The following is a 16232-nucleotide window of genomic DNA, read 5'->3' on the forward strand; positions in this document are numbered from 1 at the left end:
AATGAGGCAATGTTTCGCATTTGGAAATTCGATAAATCGTGCCCAATCGTGCTGGGTTTTTATTTACCGTTTGGGTCGAATAGTCAAATATCCTTTTTAAAAGTTTTAAGTGCATGTGTTTCGAAAATCCTGAGATGATCTTGTGTCGAGGGTTCGAAATATTGTATCCAATTGTGCTAGACGTAATATTTTATTCCTTCTAAGCAAGAGAATCTTAATATCCAATTCAAGTTATATAAACGTTTTAAAGGAATTGCATTTTAAAATCTTTTTCAAAGCTTCAACATTAGGACGTAAATTGATCAATACGGTACCAATTTTGGGCGTTGCGAGGGTGTTAATCCTTCCTCGCGCGTAACTGACTCCCGAATCTATTTTTTAGTTTTTTGTAGACAAAAAACGTTGTTTTAATAAGCCAAAATACTTTATTAAAATGATCGATCACAGGATTACCCAATTACACCTAAACAAAAAGAATTGATGGCGACTCTATTTCCGTTTTAAAATCATTCTCCATTTTCAAAATAAAAATGGTTTCGACATTTTCTTTTTCCTGTTCTCAATAAATTTTATTTCACTTATTCTCTTTACCATAGATTTCTTTACAAAAGGTTAAACATATATTCCTTTTCAAAAACAAATTAGGTGCGCTTGAGAGTGGATGAATGCCCCTAACTTAGCTGATGGATAGCTATCCAAAAACCCTGTCTGCCTACTCCCTACCTATTATATTGTCTAAATCGACATGGTGGTGGGACCAATCTCATGATAATCTTTACTTAACTTCCCCCACAATATAATCTATCACACACCAACTCAACTCTTTCATTCTATGTGTTAAAAAGGAATTTTCATATTCCCTCCTCTAATTGCTCTCTTCTTTTACAGTAGGAGTCCCATAGCATGATGAAGGGGTATAGGGAAGACAATTCATGCTGCTATTTCCATCCTAAAGAAGTTGTTATTGGGGTTTGCCCTCTGTGCTTAAATGAGAGGCTTCTTTTCTTAGCTTCAAAGCAGGCCCAACGCTCTTCATCATCCACCTGCAAAAGCAACCATAGATTAATTCATGGTGTCTCACTAAAGAAACCTCCCATTAACCTCCCCAAGATCTTTGCTTTAGGCTCACTTCTCAATCGTCTTGAGTTCAAGCATTGCAAATCTGAAAATTCCGATGCTCATGATGCTTCAACCAGTCAAGAAGGTAATACCCTTTTAATTTCTCCCCCTCTGCTCCTCCTTTTTTCTTAAGTACTTGGTTCAGATTTTTCAAGCAAAGACAGTATCTTTTTTGTTCTTGAATTCCCATCAACAAAAAGGAAAAAAATAACTTAAATCAAAACATAATATTAGAAAGACATGCATCACATGCATGCATGGGTGTCTTTACTCTTTATGTTTAAAATTATAGTTTGGGTAGTGACAAAAGTGTGGTCAAAATATGGTAAAACTGGAAAACAATTTTTTTTCCTATTTCCTTCTGCTTGCTGTAGGTATCCTTTTTCCCATGTTTCAAAGTAAGCAGCTTCCCAACATAAAAATGTGTTTAGCATTGTATGTGTGTTTTACATGGGAAAAATCATGGAAAAAGTTTTATAATAATTGAAAAATATATCAGTTTGGAAACAATGAATGCCATTAACAATAAATCCTATGATTTTATTCATGTTCTGACCTTAAAAAAATTTAGTAAAGATGGCTTTCCTTTTATATTATTTTCCCCTATTTTCAGGCTATGCTTTGTACATTGCTTTAGTTTTGCACTCACTGTTAGTATACAGCTAACTAGCTACAAAATTTGGTGGATGTACTATAATGCATACACTTTACCATAAAAGTAGTTGCTTTATCTTTGCTTTTCTTTTAGTACTTTTACTAATCTTCCTTTGAAACCCTTGTTTCTTTTGTAGATTCCTTTATCTCAATTAAGTTTGAAGAGAATGGTGTTGGTTCATGGGACAAAGGCACAGTTTCAAAGGTCTCTCTTGAGCATTGCAGTATGTCATGGAACCCCATTAAGGATGCCAATAAGAGTGTGATAGAGCATGCCAAACCACGAGCTTCGCTTAAGTGGCGAAAGCGGATTGGCCACTTATTCCAGCTCATGAGGTGGAAGAGATCCAGCAAGGTAGAAGGACTGAAAGTGATGAGAAGGAAGGGGTGGTGGATAAGGAGTCTGACAAAGTGGACCAAAGAATAAAGACATCTTTTGTATAGAAAGGGACACCTAAAGCTTTGCTTTTCGTCTTCCTCCATGCCAATTTGTGCGTGTGTGTTGGGGCTCTCATATAATTGAGATGGTAAGAGTCAAAATATGCTTTATCACCCTAACGTGCTTTGGTTTAAAGTTCTTTGGCTGCTGCTTCTATTATACTCTTTTTTCTTTTTCTGATAAACTGAACCAGCTGTAAAAGGATTATTTGTTTACAATGAGCCACATTCCTAATACAAAAAAGAAAGAAAGAAATATTTGTATATTTTGAAGTCCCCATATCATGTGTCTAAAGTGAGTAACATTGCAGCATAATTTCACAAGGGCCAAACAGCAACATGCTCCCCAAAATATAATGCTAAATCTTGTCTTATTGTTGTCTTGGTGGGAAAGAATATTGTTCCTTCTGAGGAATTATATAAAAAATGATTTTATATATATTTATTTTTATTTGTAATTAATTATGTTTACACTTTTAATTTCATTGTTTTATATTAAATATAAAGATAAATATTAAAACTACACATGAATTTCAATTTATTGTGCAATGTGGTATATGAACATTAATTTTGTACAATTATATATATAAATTTTGATTTAATTCAAATTTTAAGAATTATTGACATTATTATCCATATAATATCATTTTATGTTTCAGGAATTTTTGACACTATTATCCACGTAATACTATTTTATGTTTGCATATCAAATAATTATATTTATTTAACATGAAAGTAAATAGCTCTTATTATTTTTAAAAAATTGTGTACAATTAAATAAAATTTTATTTGTGTAATTAAATTAAAATTAATTTTTTTGTGTATAATTATACTAAATTAAAGTTTATGTATTTCATTAAGTATGGACATTGAAATTTATGATATATATTACCTTAACTATATATATTCAAGATATTAACATTAAGTAAAAAGATTTTTTAATTATTACTTATTTTTATACATTAAATAAGTAATTAAACATAAATTTAAAAAACAAACAAATCCGTCAATTCAATTAAGTCAACTAAGAATTAATAGTTGAATGCCAAATAATCATTGGCTTAAGTAGTGATAAAAGTTCTGTTAATACAAGATTTCAAGTTCAAAGGCATGTTTTAACATTTATTTTCTTCTTCAAATCTCATGAGTTGTTTTGTGTAGAGTCATCAAATCTTCTATGCCCCTAACATGTTTCTTGGACTTGAAAATTTCCATAGTTGTTCATGGAGATTTCTGCCCCCACGTGCCAGCCATTAAGCTGGTGCAAAGTGGCCAAGCAGGCCCCTTTGTTTGTTCAGAAAGACCCTTAACTATAATTTGTCCCAAATTGTAACTCTTTCCAGCAAAGGGACCAATGCAGTCAGGACCACAATGGTACTATTGAGAAAAGGCTAAAATGGAGTAGTCGAAAATGACGAGACATAAATCTTAACCCCACCGCCCCACATTCTTCTCCGCCATTATCAAAGAAGAAGAAGATGAAAGAATCATGGGTTTCACTAGATATTTTCAGTCAATATTGAATTGGAAAACTATAGTGGCTATTTAATACAGTATACATTAAGGTTAACATTTTAGTCCAAGTTTCAACTTCCATTTTAGTCATTTCAATCACCAATGAATTAACATTTTCATTTGGAGGTGACCTTAAAACAAAGAACATGGTGTGAACCAATAAAAGGGCAGCAGCTGTAGTTTGTTTGGTTTCAAGAAGCCAAAGGGAGGGCTAGCCTAGGCTTGGCTTGGCTTTTCTTTTGCTAGCTTTTCTCAAGTCAAACAAAACTTTAAAAGAGGCACCTTGTTCTGTCACACCTCATATATAAAGGGCGTTAAAAGCGTTAGACAAATGCATCTTTCAAAACTTTGCTTTTTTCTTTAACACCCTTTTTTGCGTTTCAAGCTTGACTTCTTTATTTTTCTTGTGGATAATTATTTTTAGATTAAAAAGATTGGCTTATGTCTTATGATCCTTTAGAAAATACACAAAGAACCCGCTTTATAATCTGCCTATACTAACCTATGGTAAATAGGACCCTTGAGGCCCAAAGACATTGCCAAGGACAAATCCCAATTGCCAGCAAACTATCCATAGTTTTCACTCCCCGACTATCATGCATGGCAAAGAAAAGATTGACACTGCCATGATCCCGCCAAGTTTGCACGTTGCCCTACGAAATTAGATGACACAGGACAATGAAAACTAGCCATTTCCATGCACTGTTTATCCCTAAGTCAACATCTAAGTAAGATATAATCTTAGATATCTATTCTCATCTTCTTCCCCATCTAGCTATTACTTTGGTCCTCCCTCTCTAAATTTCCTCGAGTCCCTAAGCATCAGATAATAACCGGCTAGAATTTTTAAATTGAAAAAGCAAGAGGATTGAACTTTAAATTATAGGGACTAAATCTCAAATTATGGATAAGTACGAGGACTAATATCATATTTTAACCCTTTTTTTATTTAAAGAAAAACAGACTTCCCTGTGGAGCTGTCTCCAATGACCAATTCGTGTTTCAACAGGCCTTTCTGAAAAGAGAAAAAAGTGAGAAGAGAAAGGAAGATTTGATAATTTGTGTGTGCTTCAAGATCTGCTCTATATCCATCACATGGTTTAAAATAGCCAAAATACTAAAGTAATTCCAAGATTCAATTCAATGTCCCAAAAAATACTTTCATTTCAAAAAGATATTACATGAATATGATTACATTTAAGTTTGGGTAGTCGCAATACTTTGCTCAACTCTTTCAACAAACACTCCAAATTTCTTTCCCTTCAGAATTTATGTACATGAGTGACCATGAAAAACAACAAAGAATGACTCAAAACAAGCTATAAACAACAACCACACAAGGTAACTCTCGGTATAATGCACGTGGAAGACCATAAACGATATGATCACATAAAATGCAGAGTACCAAGTTCTTGAGTTGACGAGGGTTGTAGGGCACGGATTCTAACATCGTATTTTCTATGGCTAGAAACTTCATTACTAGGGGATGAATTGGATTTGTCTAATACAAGAGGGTAGCCTGAAGTTTTTTCATCATAAGCATTTCCAATGTGGTTGCCACACTTGCGGCAAAGAAGTTTGGTTCTATGGCGGAACAAGCCCCAAGAATGCCTTGAAAAGTAAGGAACGCATTGGAACTCATCAACTTGTGTAAATCTGCTCTCATCTATACTGAAGAATGATATAATCCCTCGCTTTATAGACTTTCCATATTTTGAGCCAATTGTTGCGGTGTTTCGACTAGAAGAACTCAGGTTTAGCTCATACCCACAAGAGCCACAGCTGCAAGAAAGAATTGTTTCGACCATTTTATATCTTCAAAAAATGTAATGCTAAGGAAACTATTATGCAGTGTCTGAAACTAAAGAGACTTGGCAGTTCTGTACATACATTAGTTATACTTATGTTGCTTTAGAGAGGAAGACTAGAATTTCAACGAGTGTTCAATGAAGGCATCATAATTTGAAATGATGGAAGCATCTAAGGAACTTTTCTGCTAATCGACTCTTTCTAAGTACTCATTGCAATTTCATGAAAAAAAAAATAGAATTAAAATTTACTAGGACTATAATTCTCAATGTCAACTACTCTTTAAGAATTTGTAAATTCCAATTTCATGAGCTAAACTAATAGGAAAAATCCTAAAAGGCTTTTGATCAGTTAGCCAAATAGAAGTAAATGAAAAACAAAATTACCAGATGAGTTCATAACCTGGCTTTGATAATCTAAGTCAAACAGCCCATATCAATTTATGAACTTGCAGTTGCTATCAAAGCTAAGGAGATCACGTTATAACTCAACAAACCATAAAAATTGAATCTTCAGATGTTTCATTACTCTGCCTATGAAGTACCAGCTATCAACCAAGCCAGAGAATTTGCGGTGAAGTTACCATAAATGCAAAATACTACATAAATAACCAGTTCATTCCACTAGGACCCTAATAAACCTGTAATATAAATAAATTAAGGTTCTTCGGAGTTGGATGTGAGTGACAGATAAGTATTTTTTGGACACATATATGCTTAATTTTTTACTAAGCTTTTCCATGTATTAACAGAATCTCTGGAAGATTGTAATGTCTGTATATGCTTAATTTATTTCTCAAAAAGATTTTCTTCTCATCAAAAGCTCATTCAAAATTCAGCTTTGTACTCCAATCAGCAGTTAATAATGAACACTTTATTAAACTAAACCAGTCCCCTGGTTTACAATCAATGGAGACAAAAAAAAAAAAAAGCAAAAGCAAAAACAGAAACTTTATTTAACACAATTAGGCATAGTCAACGCAACCAATTCCCATCATTTAAAAAAAAAAAACCCAAAATCAAAAATCTCATGACAAACAAAACCCAGAAATGACATTTCAAAATCTTAAACCATGGAATTAAAAAAGAACAGAAAAAAGAAAGAAGGAATCGAGATACCCAGAAACCTGTAAGTTACATGTCCTAGAGAAGCAGGAGAAAAGGAATAAAGGAGATTCCCGTTGAGGTGTTGAATATGATTCATAAAAACCGAATTCTCCATTATTCCTTCTTCCTCTCACAAATCAACAACTCTGACGAGGATGACGGTGCTAAAGAAAGACCCAAGGTTTTAGTAAATAAGTGCTGAGGTGGGTTAGGAAGGAAAAAAATTTGTCCGCTAGAATCGGGGGTGGCGTTAACGGCTCAATTTTCAGGGCTTTTAGTTAGGAAAATAAATGGAGTTAACAGTTCAACAATCTTGTTTTGAGGGTTTTGGCTTTTAGCTGTGGTTTTCTTATTGATGACGTCGTATCTATATTCGCTAGCATTGCTTTTTTATTAAAATATGTTGCGAATGTGGCTTTTGGGCGGTTCATCTAAGTTTTACTATTTCTGATTTTTCCTCTCATCCTCGTTGGGTTTTTTTTACTAATTTAATAAAAAAAATCATCAAAATAATACAAACATAAAATTATATACCAAAATGGTACATGTAAGGTGGTATTGTCTCTGACAGAGGCGTGATCACTCTATTTTTTTGATACCTGTTAAAAAAATGTTAGTTTAAAAATAAATATAAACTGTTAAAAAAAAAAAGAGAGGAGGATGTACCAGAGGGGGCACTGGTGAAGCCTCTGGCAGAGACAGCATTGGTAAAGCCTCTGTCAGAGGTGGCACCAGTTGCTGACGTGGCACAGGCGGTACCCACTCCTCCAAACCTTTTATTTAAGCTATCAGTGTTAAATGAAAGGTACATACCAATAAAAAAAATGCAGAAGAAGAGAGGGAGAAGAGAAAAAAGAAAATGTATCTTCTTTTTTTATTTTTAAATAGAATAAATTATGATAAGAAAAATTATTTTGTTAGTATTATATAGTTTGTTTAGTGTTATTTTTATGTTTTGTTTTAAAAGTTATTTTGTTTATCGTGAATTTTTAGTAAGTTTTGTATTTAGATTAATTATGTGTTTATTGGGAATGTTATGTTTTAAATTTTTTAATATATTTGAAACTTTTATGTTAGTAAAACTATTATAAAGTAATTGTTAATTAGTGATAACAATGAAAATATTTCATTATACATATTGTTAGAAATGACAACATATTTGATTTTATGAGATATTAGAAAAGAATATTTACTCTAACCTAATATTTATAACTTTGTCATATAGTTCTAATTCCTAATTAGCCCGTTTAGAATTTGATTAGAACTCAATTATTAGAGTATCTATACATATTTGACCTATACTTTATTTAATAATTAAAGTCCAATAAAACTTTAACCAAATTAGATCACTACAAAATTAAAAACACTACATAAGTCTTGAAATTAACACATAATATTAATTATTAAATTTGATTAATTACCGATTTGAATCAAATTAATCGATAACTAAAATTCCAATAAATATTAATCGATATTCAACCAAACTAAATTTAATCACCGATCAATTAACCGAATTAAATTAGCTCAATCAATTAATTTAATTTTAATTAAAGTTTTAACCCTAAATCTAATGTGTGTTAATTTCCTATAGACTTTGTGCCCTCAATTTTAGAAAAAGTACAAATGAAGTAAGTAGACCCATAGATATTGAGGTGACTTTATTTTTTTATTTTCTTTAATTTATTTTAATATATTTATTCCATCATATATAAGCATCGTATAAAAATTATTAACAAAAACTTTTATTAAAATCACATTAATTACTATTTGGTTATATTTTACAAATAAAAAATTAGACAATTTATTCAAAATACTACAATCAAATTGTAAAAATATTAAAACAAGTAATTGTTTAATAATATATAATCCTAAATCCTAAATTCAAAATTTAACAGAGTATAATTGTTAAAGTGTTTGCATTCATTTTATCTGGTCAATTTTTATGCATTCTATAAACTTTAAATTGAAACTTTTGACTAACGCTCATCAAATTATTTTATTTCATCATATTTAAACTTACATCCTTTATTGAGGTAAAGAATTTGGACTAAAAAAAAAAAAAACTTTTGACTGTCCTAATTCAAATGCCTTTCGTGAGAATGAGCTCCCTTGAACATGGAAACATCAACCATGTACAAAGACATCATCTAGACAATCATAAATAGTGAAACATTGCTTCAAAATTTATGGAAGACCATGGCCATTGGCCACCAAAGAAATTGTATCCACGATCATGTTTGCAAAAGTAGACAACAACCGTTTATTTCATTTGATACTAAATTAGGTTACCTTGCAAAGTGCCATGTAAAGGAACTCCAAAATTGCAAACCCCCAATTGAATGTCTAGTCTAATCCAAATATGCAACATTTTCCTGAGCATGTATAGCATCTAAGTTCGGACATATAAATTGATATAAATGAAAATTTTTTATTAACAAATCCATGAATTTGTTTAATATTTATTTAGTAATAAAAGCGAAAATTTTAAAATATTTTTGAATTTGATAAATTTATATTTTTAAATCTAATTTATGCATGCATTATGTTGTCATACTAAGCATTAAGTATTGTTGAAAGTCATTAAATATTTTCATTATTTTCCCGCTACATTCCATGATTAATTTGGTTAAAAAGCAATGTAATCCATTGATGCCAACGAAGGGACATGAAGAAAAAAAGGGGAGAGAAAAGTATTGAGACTTTAATTACAAATTGCTTGGGAAAATCTAGTCTTCTTCCGCTTCATCAGTAACAAATTTACCAGTCCCAGGATTTATAGCAGCAAAGAAGAAGAAGGCAACGTTGAGCAAAACAAGGGGTTCAATGTCGCTAATAGGAATCCCTGTCTCAATGTTTAACTGTGCTAGTGCTCCTTTCCCTGTTATAATTTCTCCTATCAATGAGAAGGCAATCCCCAGCTGAGCCAATCTTCCCACAAACAGCTCATTTGCCTTTGTGAATCCAAACAATGGACCTAATGAACACAAGCCAAAAGCCATTTTTAATTACCTTATTTTTAGATTTTTTTTTAAAAGTGCCAACATGTGATTCATTGTACAATGTATAAAATACCTCCTTCCTTTAGACCCAATGCGCCCCTGATGCCCTTCCCAGGAGGGATTACTGCCCCTTCAATGCCTGTAGGAGGCTCGTCGACAAACTTACCTCGGTCGCCCAAAGCTCCGATTGCTCCGAGGAGGGTGAAAAGAATGAAGAAGAGAAGAAGGGGTTCAGCTTCATAAATTGGAATTCCTGTCTCTAAGTTCAACTGTGCTAGAATTCCTTTCCCTGTTATTGCTTCACCTAATAAGGATGCCTGCATAGTTTATAATTGCACACCATAAACCCTATGTTCTTGTGCTTACTACAAGCAGCATTGGTAATTAACCCAGGTAATTAACAAGAAAATACATAAAACTTAAGACCAGTTTAAGTGCTAATTAACCAATATTGGCTGCTTGAAAAAGGAAATTACTTACAGCAAAGCCAATCATGGCAACACGTCCAACAAAGAGCTCATTTTGCTTGGTAAAACCAATCCCTCCAGAGGTGCCAAAGATTCCATCTTCAACCTTTGGCTTTGGTTTAGGTGCAGCCTTAAAAAGTACAAAAATTGAGTATAGATTAAAGTTCAAGTTCAACTTAAACACTCATTATAAAAAAAAAAAAAAAGAAACACCCCCAGAAGAAAATATAAAAGAAATTACCTTCTTAGGAGCTGCTTTGGTCTTTGGTTTGAAGAGTGCAAAAGTGGTGAAAGCTTTAGATGATGAAGCAGCAACAGTGTTAGAGTGTGGATTGAATAAGAAATGAGAGGAGGGTTTAGGCTTTAACCCTTGAGCTTGAAAATGGAGTAAAGGGTGATCTCTCTTCAAGTTCACAACATGGCTGGTTGAAACGCTGGTACTTGACATTACCAGCATTGTTTGAGCCATTGATTAAAATTTCTGAGATATGTTTGTGATGGGGAGAAAAGTATATATTTGGTTTCAAAACCTTATATTCCTTTTGTTTTTAGATTAATGGTTCAGATTTCAGATTGCGCTTATAAAAGGAAGGAGATGTGGATGTGGTGCGAGTGGTGGTGATGGGCAATGAGAGTGCCCACGTCGTTCCTTACATGCTTTTATGGTGGAAGATAATTTCATGCACAAATTTACTAGGCTCCATCCACTGCACGGTTTTCAACGCTACTTTTACCTCTTTCTCACATTTTTCTTATAAGCAGCTGCCTCCATTTTCTTAAAAGGATTAAGTATGTATTTTGAGTCTAAATTTGATATTTTCTCTTAATTTAGTACCTAAATTATTTTTTTCTTCTTTATTTTTAGCTTTTTTTTAACGTCGGTAAATTTAAGACAAATGACATTTTATGACACTGCCATGTGATTAATGATGATGTGATCATTTAAAATTATTTTTAAAATGTTTAAAATTATAATATATATAATTTAATATATTATAAATAAAATATTAGTATATTTTAGAAATTAAAAATGAAAACTAAATAAAAGTTAAATTGTTGTTTTTGGGACAGTAAGAAATCTAATAATTTCTTTTAAAATTTAAAACACAATTTATAACTTTAAAAATTGGGTAAACTACAAAAACTATTATTTATGTTTATTTAAGTTAATGTCTTGGTAAGTGATGTTTCAATTGTTAATTTGGTCACTAATGTTATCAATTTATAACTATTTGATCAATGCGTCGTTAATCGTCACTAAAGGTGTATTAAAAGTTAGACATGGCACAAATTGTGTCGTTAAATGCTGATGTGGCTTCCACATCATTGCCACGTAATTTAAAATTTTTAACCCTTTTTTCCCTTTTACTTTATTTTATTTTTAATAAATTAAAAAATTACCTCAAATGCCAACAACCGCTTATAATCTCATCCCTACTAAACCCCATGGCAACATCATTAGCTTCATCCACTCACCCTCACCACTACTATCATCACCATCATAATCCCACTAGTCCTTTGACCAGCATATCCATCAACTCTCAAACTGACATTCTCATCACTAACCCATGACCACCATTGCTCTGATACAGTTGAATCCAAAAAACAAAAGAACAAGATAGAGAAGAAAAAAAAATAGAGCAAAGAGAAGAAACATAATTCAAATGTCCACCCAAAATATGCATAATTGGTCCTCTCTTTCACCAGCTTAAAAGAGAAAACGAAAGCAATAGTTATTTAGGTGATGACAATAGCTATTAGTAGACAACTGGCAACCAACTACAAAATGCCCCGTTTATTAAAAGATTAAACTCACCATTTAACTAAAAGACAAAACGCACCATTTAAACAACCTATTACTCTCCCCCCAAAACGAAATGCAGAGTAATGATAAATAATAGAATTTTAAATTCTCCGATAACATGCTCTCCATTCAACCCACTTTCGGCTTCACCGACACCCACAACCTATCCACCCTTACCTTCCATTGCTCCACCCATCACCATCTCTCAAACTCACGTAATCCCAGATATCAACAATCATTTATCATCAAGCAACAACCAAAAAAAAAAAAAGGAAACCAAGAAATTCAAAAAAAAAAAAGAAGAAGAAGACAACGACGACTCCGCCATGAATTTGGTAGTTTCTAAGATGTTTCAGAACGATTCCAATAGTGAAGAAAGGAATTTTGACGCAGAGAACAACATATATCGGCCTCGGGGAGATTCAATAGTTAGATTTGTATATTAGAGGGGTTAAATGCTGAAAAGTACCTAAACTGACACTATAATTTGTGGCGGGTCAAATACCCCCACACTTAAGTTGTTGCTTGTCCTCAAGCAAACAAGATAAAAACAAAAGAAAACAATAAAACACACACGAAAAATAAAGTACTCGAGCATGCTTTGCACACAAAATTGGATCAAAGTAATATAAACAAGATGGTGTAGCTAAACATGTAATTCTAGTATGATAGGTAACTCACTCATGATTTCTAAAGTTAGATAAGTTAGTTCGATAAATTACAAGGCAAACAAATCAAAGAATGTTAAGTATAGTTATCCATCAAAATAAATACGCTAATATACATTTATGTTCAAAGAAATATAAGTGGTAAGAAATTTCAATCCTCAGTTCAATTTTCATCCATGCAATGTATCACCTAGGTCATATAGAGAGAAGTGTTTGTATAGGGCATATGAATGCGTGCGAAGGGATTTGAACCACCAACTTGAGGTTTATAACCCACTTATCTACAAAAATGGTACCATATGGTTCCCTAAACCTAAGGTTTAAGTGCTACCATGGTTCCAAGTAGGTGGGTTATAAGCCTCAAGGTGGGGGTTGAAGTCTTTTCGCATGTAGGTGGACTCCACAATTATTCATATGCCTTATACCAACACCTCTCATTTGAGTCTTACAGATCCACCAACTAAGGTGCTCTTAACTCCATGAATCAAGCCCATCAGGCAATGACTCACGATATGTTAGCCTCGTTAGAGTATGGAGACAAAATCCCCACTGAGGTATAATCCCTACCTTAATAGGAAAGGCCACTTGAGGGGACATCGTCGTTGCTTGTTTTGTTCAGAAGAATGCTACGACCTTCGCTGCTAGAAAGGGAAGTTTGTGAAAGCCCTGTCGGGTCATAATGATTCTTTGTTGGCCTCTCAACTAATAGAGGCTTTTGCTATATGAGAGGCTTTCTCTTAACTCTGTGGCTTTACCTTTGGTTCAATCATTGTGGAGTTGGACTTGTTACAGGTGATTAATGCTCTATTTGGTGTTTCTATTGATGGTACTGAATTTGGGCTATAAACTAGGATATTTTGCTTCTTAAGATGCACTTTAGTAATTTAACTTTTTCTTAGGTGAGAAGATAAAACGGCTCATAGTTTAGAACAAGTAACTTTATTGTATGATCAAAATGTTAAGTGGTTTAATATTTTGGAGTCTATTAGGCTTGTTCTTGATGTTGATGGTGGTGCTTCATGTGCCAATGTAGTAAGGGAACGTTGGATTAAGTGTACGGAATAAAGTCTGTTTACTTGGATTTAGTGTTTTGTTCTCCTATTATTCTAGCTTGAATTTATGATGTTTTCTTTTGTTTTAATTATTTCTTTTAAAAAATAAAATGAAAAGAATTATTGATTAATCCATTTAGTTATTAATTTTAAAATTTTAAAATTAAATTTTTTCCAAAAGTTTAAAATTAATTAATTTAAAAATTTAATCTCTAAAAATCTACCGTAACCATGGTAACCCAGTGGCATGGGATAGAACAAGTCCCAACTTGGACCTAAGGGGCAGTCTGGTATCTACGCGCGTAATATAAGACCAAATGAAATGCCCGAGATCTCGTTATTCGATCCTTCCTTCCGACAAAGCATTGCCTAAACATATCAGAAGAACACTTGGCGAGATATGCCAGCGAGCAGTGCAACCGGAGCCTCCCCGGAGGCGCCTAAGATAGTGTGGAACGAGACCCAAAGGAGGTTCGAGACTGAAGACAAGAAAGCCTACATAGAATACGTGTTAAGACATGATGGCAAAGTGATGGACATCATCCACACTTTTGTCCCTTCATCCAAGCGAGGCATGGGATTGGCTTCTCATCTCTGTGTTGCTGCCTTCCATCATGCCAACTCTCACTCTTTGACTATTATCCCTTCTTGCTCTTATGTCTCCGTTAGTCCCCTCTCTCCCTTTCTCTCTCTTTCATTTCATGCCTTTTGTTTGATTGTTGACTTTCCCTCCTGGGTTTGTCAAATCTTTTAGGAACCTTGAAATTTTTGCCTGATCTCACTGTATTTGTATGATTTAGGAACTCTGACTTATACTTGATTAATGGTAGCTCGCTCAATTATTAAATAATTTCATAGAGAACTCAGGTTGGAACCTGGACATAGCATTGTTATTGGGAGGACAGTTACGAACCCTGAAAAAATTAGTTTTTATTGAGGGTAGAACAGACATGAAGTACCCTTTTCATTTGAACCAAGCGAGTGATGCAAACCAATTACCATTTTACATCCAAAAGCTTTCTTCAAGAAATTATTCAATTTCGGTCATAGGCATTAGCAATAGCATTTTTATGTTACCTTAGGTTGTCTTCTGATCAAATCAAATCAAATGACTAATTGAAGCTGAAATCTAGGTAAAGGGGGTTCTGTATAGCAAAATCTTATCTATGTGGTGGCTAGATCATGATCCTCTTTCATACTTAAATACCATATGATTGTATGCAATGGTCTCTTTTGCTTCTTAGACAAAGTGGATAATGTATCCCAGGCTTGAGTAAAAAAACAGGGTTGTTATTCTACTTCGAGAAGTGGTATTGTTAATGACAGTCATTTATGTTTAACATCAATTACACTTCTGGAGTTAAACTACAGGGTAAAACCCTGCTATTTTTGAAGCCGGATTGGCAAGTCTTATTATTTAACTCAAGTGATTGGTCCATGATTCTTTTACTCGAAGAACAGGGTTAGCAAGTCTTACGATGCATTTAGTGTTGTGAGCTTCCTGGTGTCTGCAAAAAAGTGACGTTGGCTCACTCTTCTGTCAACAATTTTGTGCTTCTTTGGATGACGCAGTTCCTTTAGTAATTGGTTTTTCATTTGTAACTAATCTTCTTCGAGAGTTTCCTTTTACAAATAGGTTTCCCTAAGTTGTTAAATCGGGGACTCTTTCTGCTACAAAGTACATGTGTTCCTTTCTTGATGAGGAAATGTGAGAGAATTCAGTTTGAAGCTGGAATTATCTAATCCTTGGGATAATTAGGTGCCTTTGGATATGCTTTGACATCATAATTTGTGAACCATTCTACTGAGGAAATATATATTGCTTTGAATTGTTTCGTTCTCGAATAGTGCTGGTGCTTGTTTATGTCATGGTTCAGAAGTCTTTACTGCACATTCGATCATATGTTTCATTTGCTCTTTTCAGGACACTTTTCTTCTACGGAACCCGCCTTGGAACAGTCTATTGTACTCAGAAGACCTGAGATCCAATATCTAAATACCTTCATCTCTTTGTTGTTGTGATTATGCTGAAAGATGATCTACCATATGCATCAACATCTCCCTTTGATCGTGGCGTATAATCTACTTTCAACCAAATGATAATTTGGTGTACTCTTGCAAGTAATATATTTTGCTAACACTTTGTATGTATGCAATAGCTTTTGCATTTGATATTGACACCGTTCGAGTTTGGTAACTTTAGTGAAATCTCTACTGCCTATCTGAAAGCTAATAACTTCCCTTTCAATAACAAATGTAAGTAGGATCATAAATCCATGCATTTTGAATCTATGGTCCAAGGCATGACCTTAATATAATCTCATGAACACAGGTGTTTCTATGTACTATAAATGCCAACTGCTTGTTTGGAGGAAATATGGTATTACTAGGAATACTTCGGGGATGTGCGAGTCAATTCTAATATACTTAATTCAATATTTTAAGTATTATATTTATAATACGTAACAAGAAACAAAACCCTCTTAGAAAAGCAATCAAACTCCAATCAAAAGAATTGGTGCTCTCAATAAAAGAAAATCACTATACCTCAAATCGACATAGAATGAGGCACATGAGAAACGCGCAAGATAAATCACTAAG

General features: G+C 33.4%; 4 protein-coding genes across 4 annotated transcripts; 2 read left to right on the plus strand and 2 right to left on the minus strand.

The window, feature by feature from the left end:
• Positions 1-788: 788 nt before the first annotated feature.
• LOC108458075 (uncharacterized) lies at positions 789-2477 on the plus strand. The gene is made up of 2 exons (XM_017757316.2): positions 789-1204; positions 1911-2477. The coding sequence occupies exons 1-2, from the start codon at positions 904-906 to the stop codon at positions 2198-2200; spliced, it is 591 nt and encodes a 196-aa protein (XP_017612805.1). The 5' UTR covers positions 789-903; the 3' UTR covers positions 2201-2477.
• A 2393-nt stretch (positions 2478-4870) lies between these two features.
• Positions 4871-7006, minus strand: LOC108458076 (uncharacterized protein At4g08330, chloroplastic-like). Its single transcript, XM_017757317.2, has 2 exons — positions 6662-7006; positions 4871-5508 (listed from the first exon to the last, which is right to left on the minus strand). Exons 1-2 carry the CDS (start codon positions 6754-6756, stop codon positions 5112-5114), a joined length of 492 nt encoding a protein of 163 aa, XP_017612806.1. The 5' UTR covers positions 6757-7006; the 3' UTR covers positions 4871-5111.
• Positions 7007-9208: 2202 nt separating this feature from the next.
• On the minus strand, positions 9209-10684 carry LOC108458470 (photosystem II 22 kDa protein, chloroplastic-like). Its single transcript, XM_017757885.2, has 4 exons — positions 10349-10684; positions 10121-10237; positions 9714-9957; positions 9209-9615 (listed from the first exon to the last, which is right to left on the minus strand). Exons 1-4 carry the CDS (start codon positions 10574-10576, stop codon positions 9368-9370), a joined length of 837 nt encoding a protein of 278 aa, XP_017613374.1. The 5' UTR covers positions 10577-10684; the 3' UTR covers positions 9209-9367.
• Positions 10685-13859: 3175 nt separating this feature from the next.
• On the plus strand, positions 13860-15867 carry LOC108459398 (acetyltransferase At1g77540). Its single transcript, XM_017758760.2, has 2 exons — positions 13860-14295; positions 15556-15867. Exons 1-2 carry the CDS (start codon positions 14032-14034, stop codon positions 15625-15627), a joined length of 336 nt encoding a protein of 111 aa, XP_017614249.1. The 5' UTR covers positions 13860-14031; the 3' UTR covers positions 15628-15867.
• Positions 15868-16232: the final 365 nt, after the last annotated feature.

The sequence above is a fragment of the Gossypium arboreum genome, chromosome 2 (genome assembly GCF_025698485.1).
Source record: "Gossypium arboreum isolate Shixiya-1 chromosome 2, ASM2569848v2, whole genome shotgun sequence".
Classification (NCBI taxonomy): domain Eukaryota; kingdom Viridiplantae; phylum Streptophyta; class Magnoliopsida; order Malvales; family Malvaceae; genus Gossypium; species Gossypium arboreum.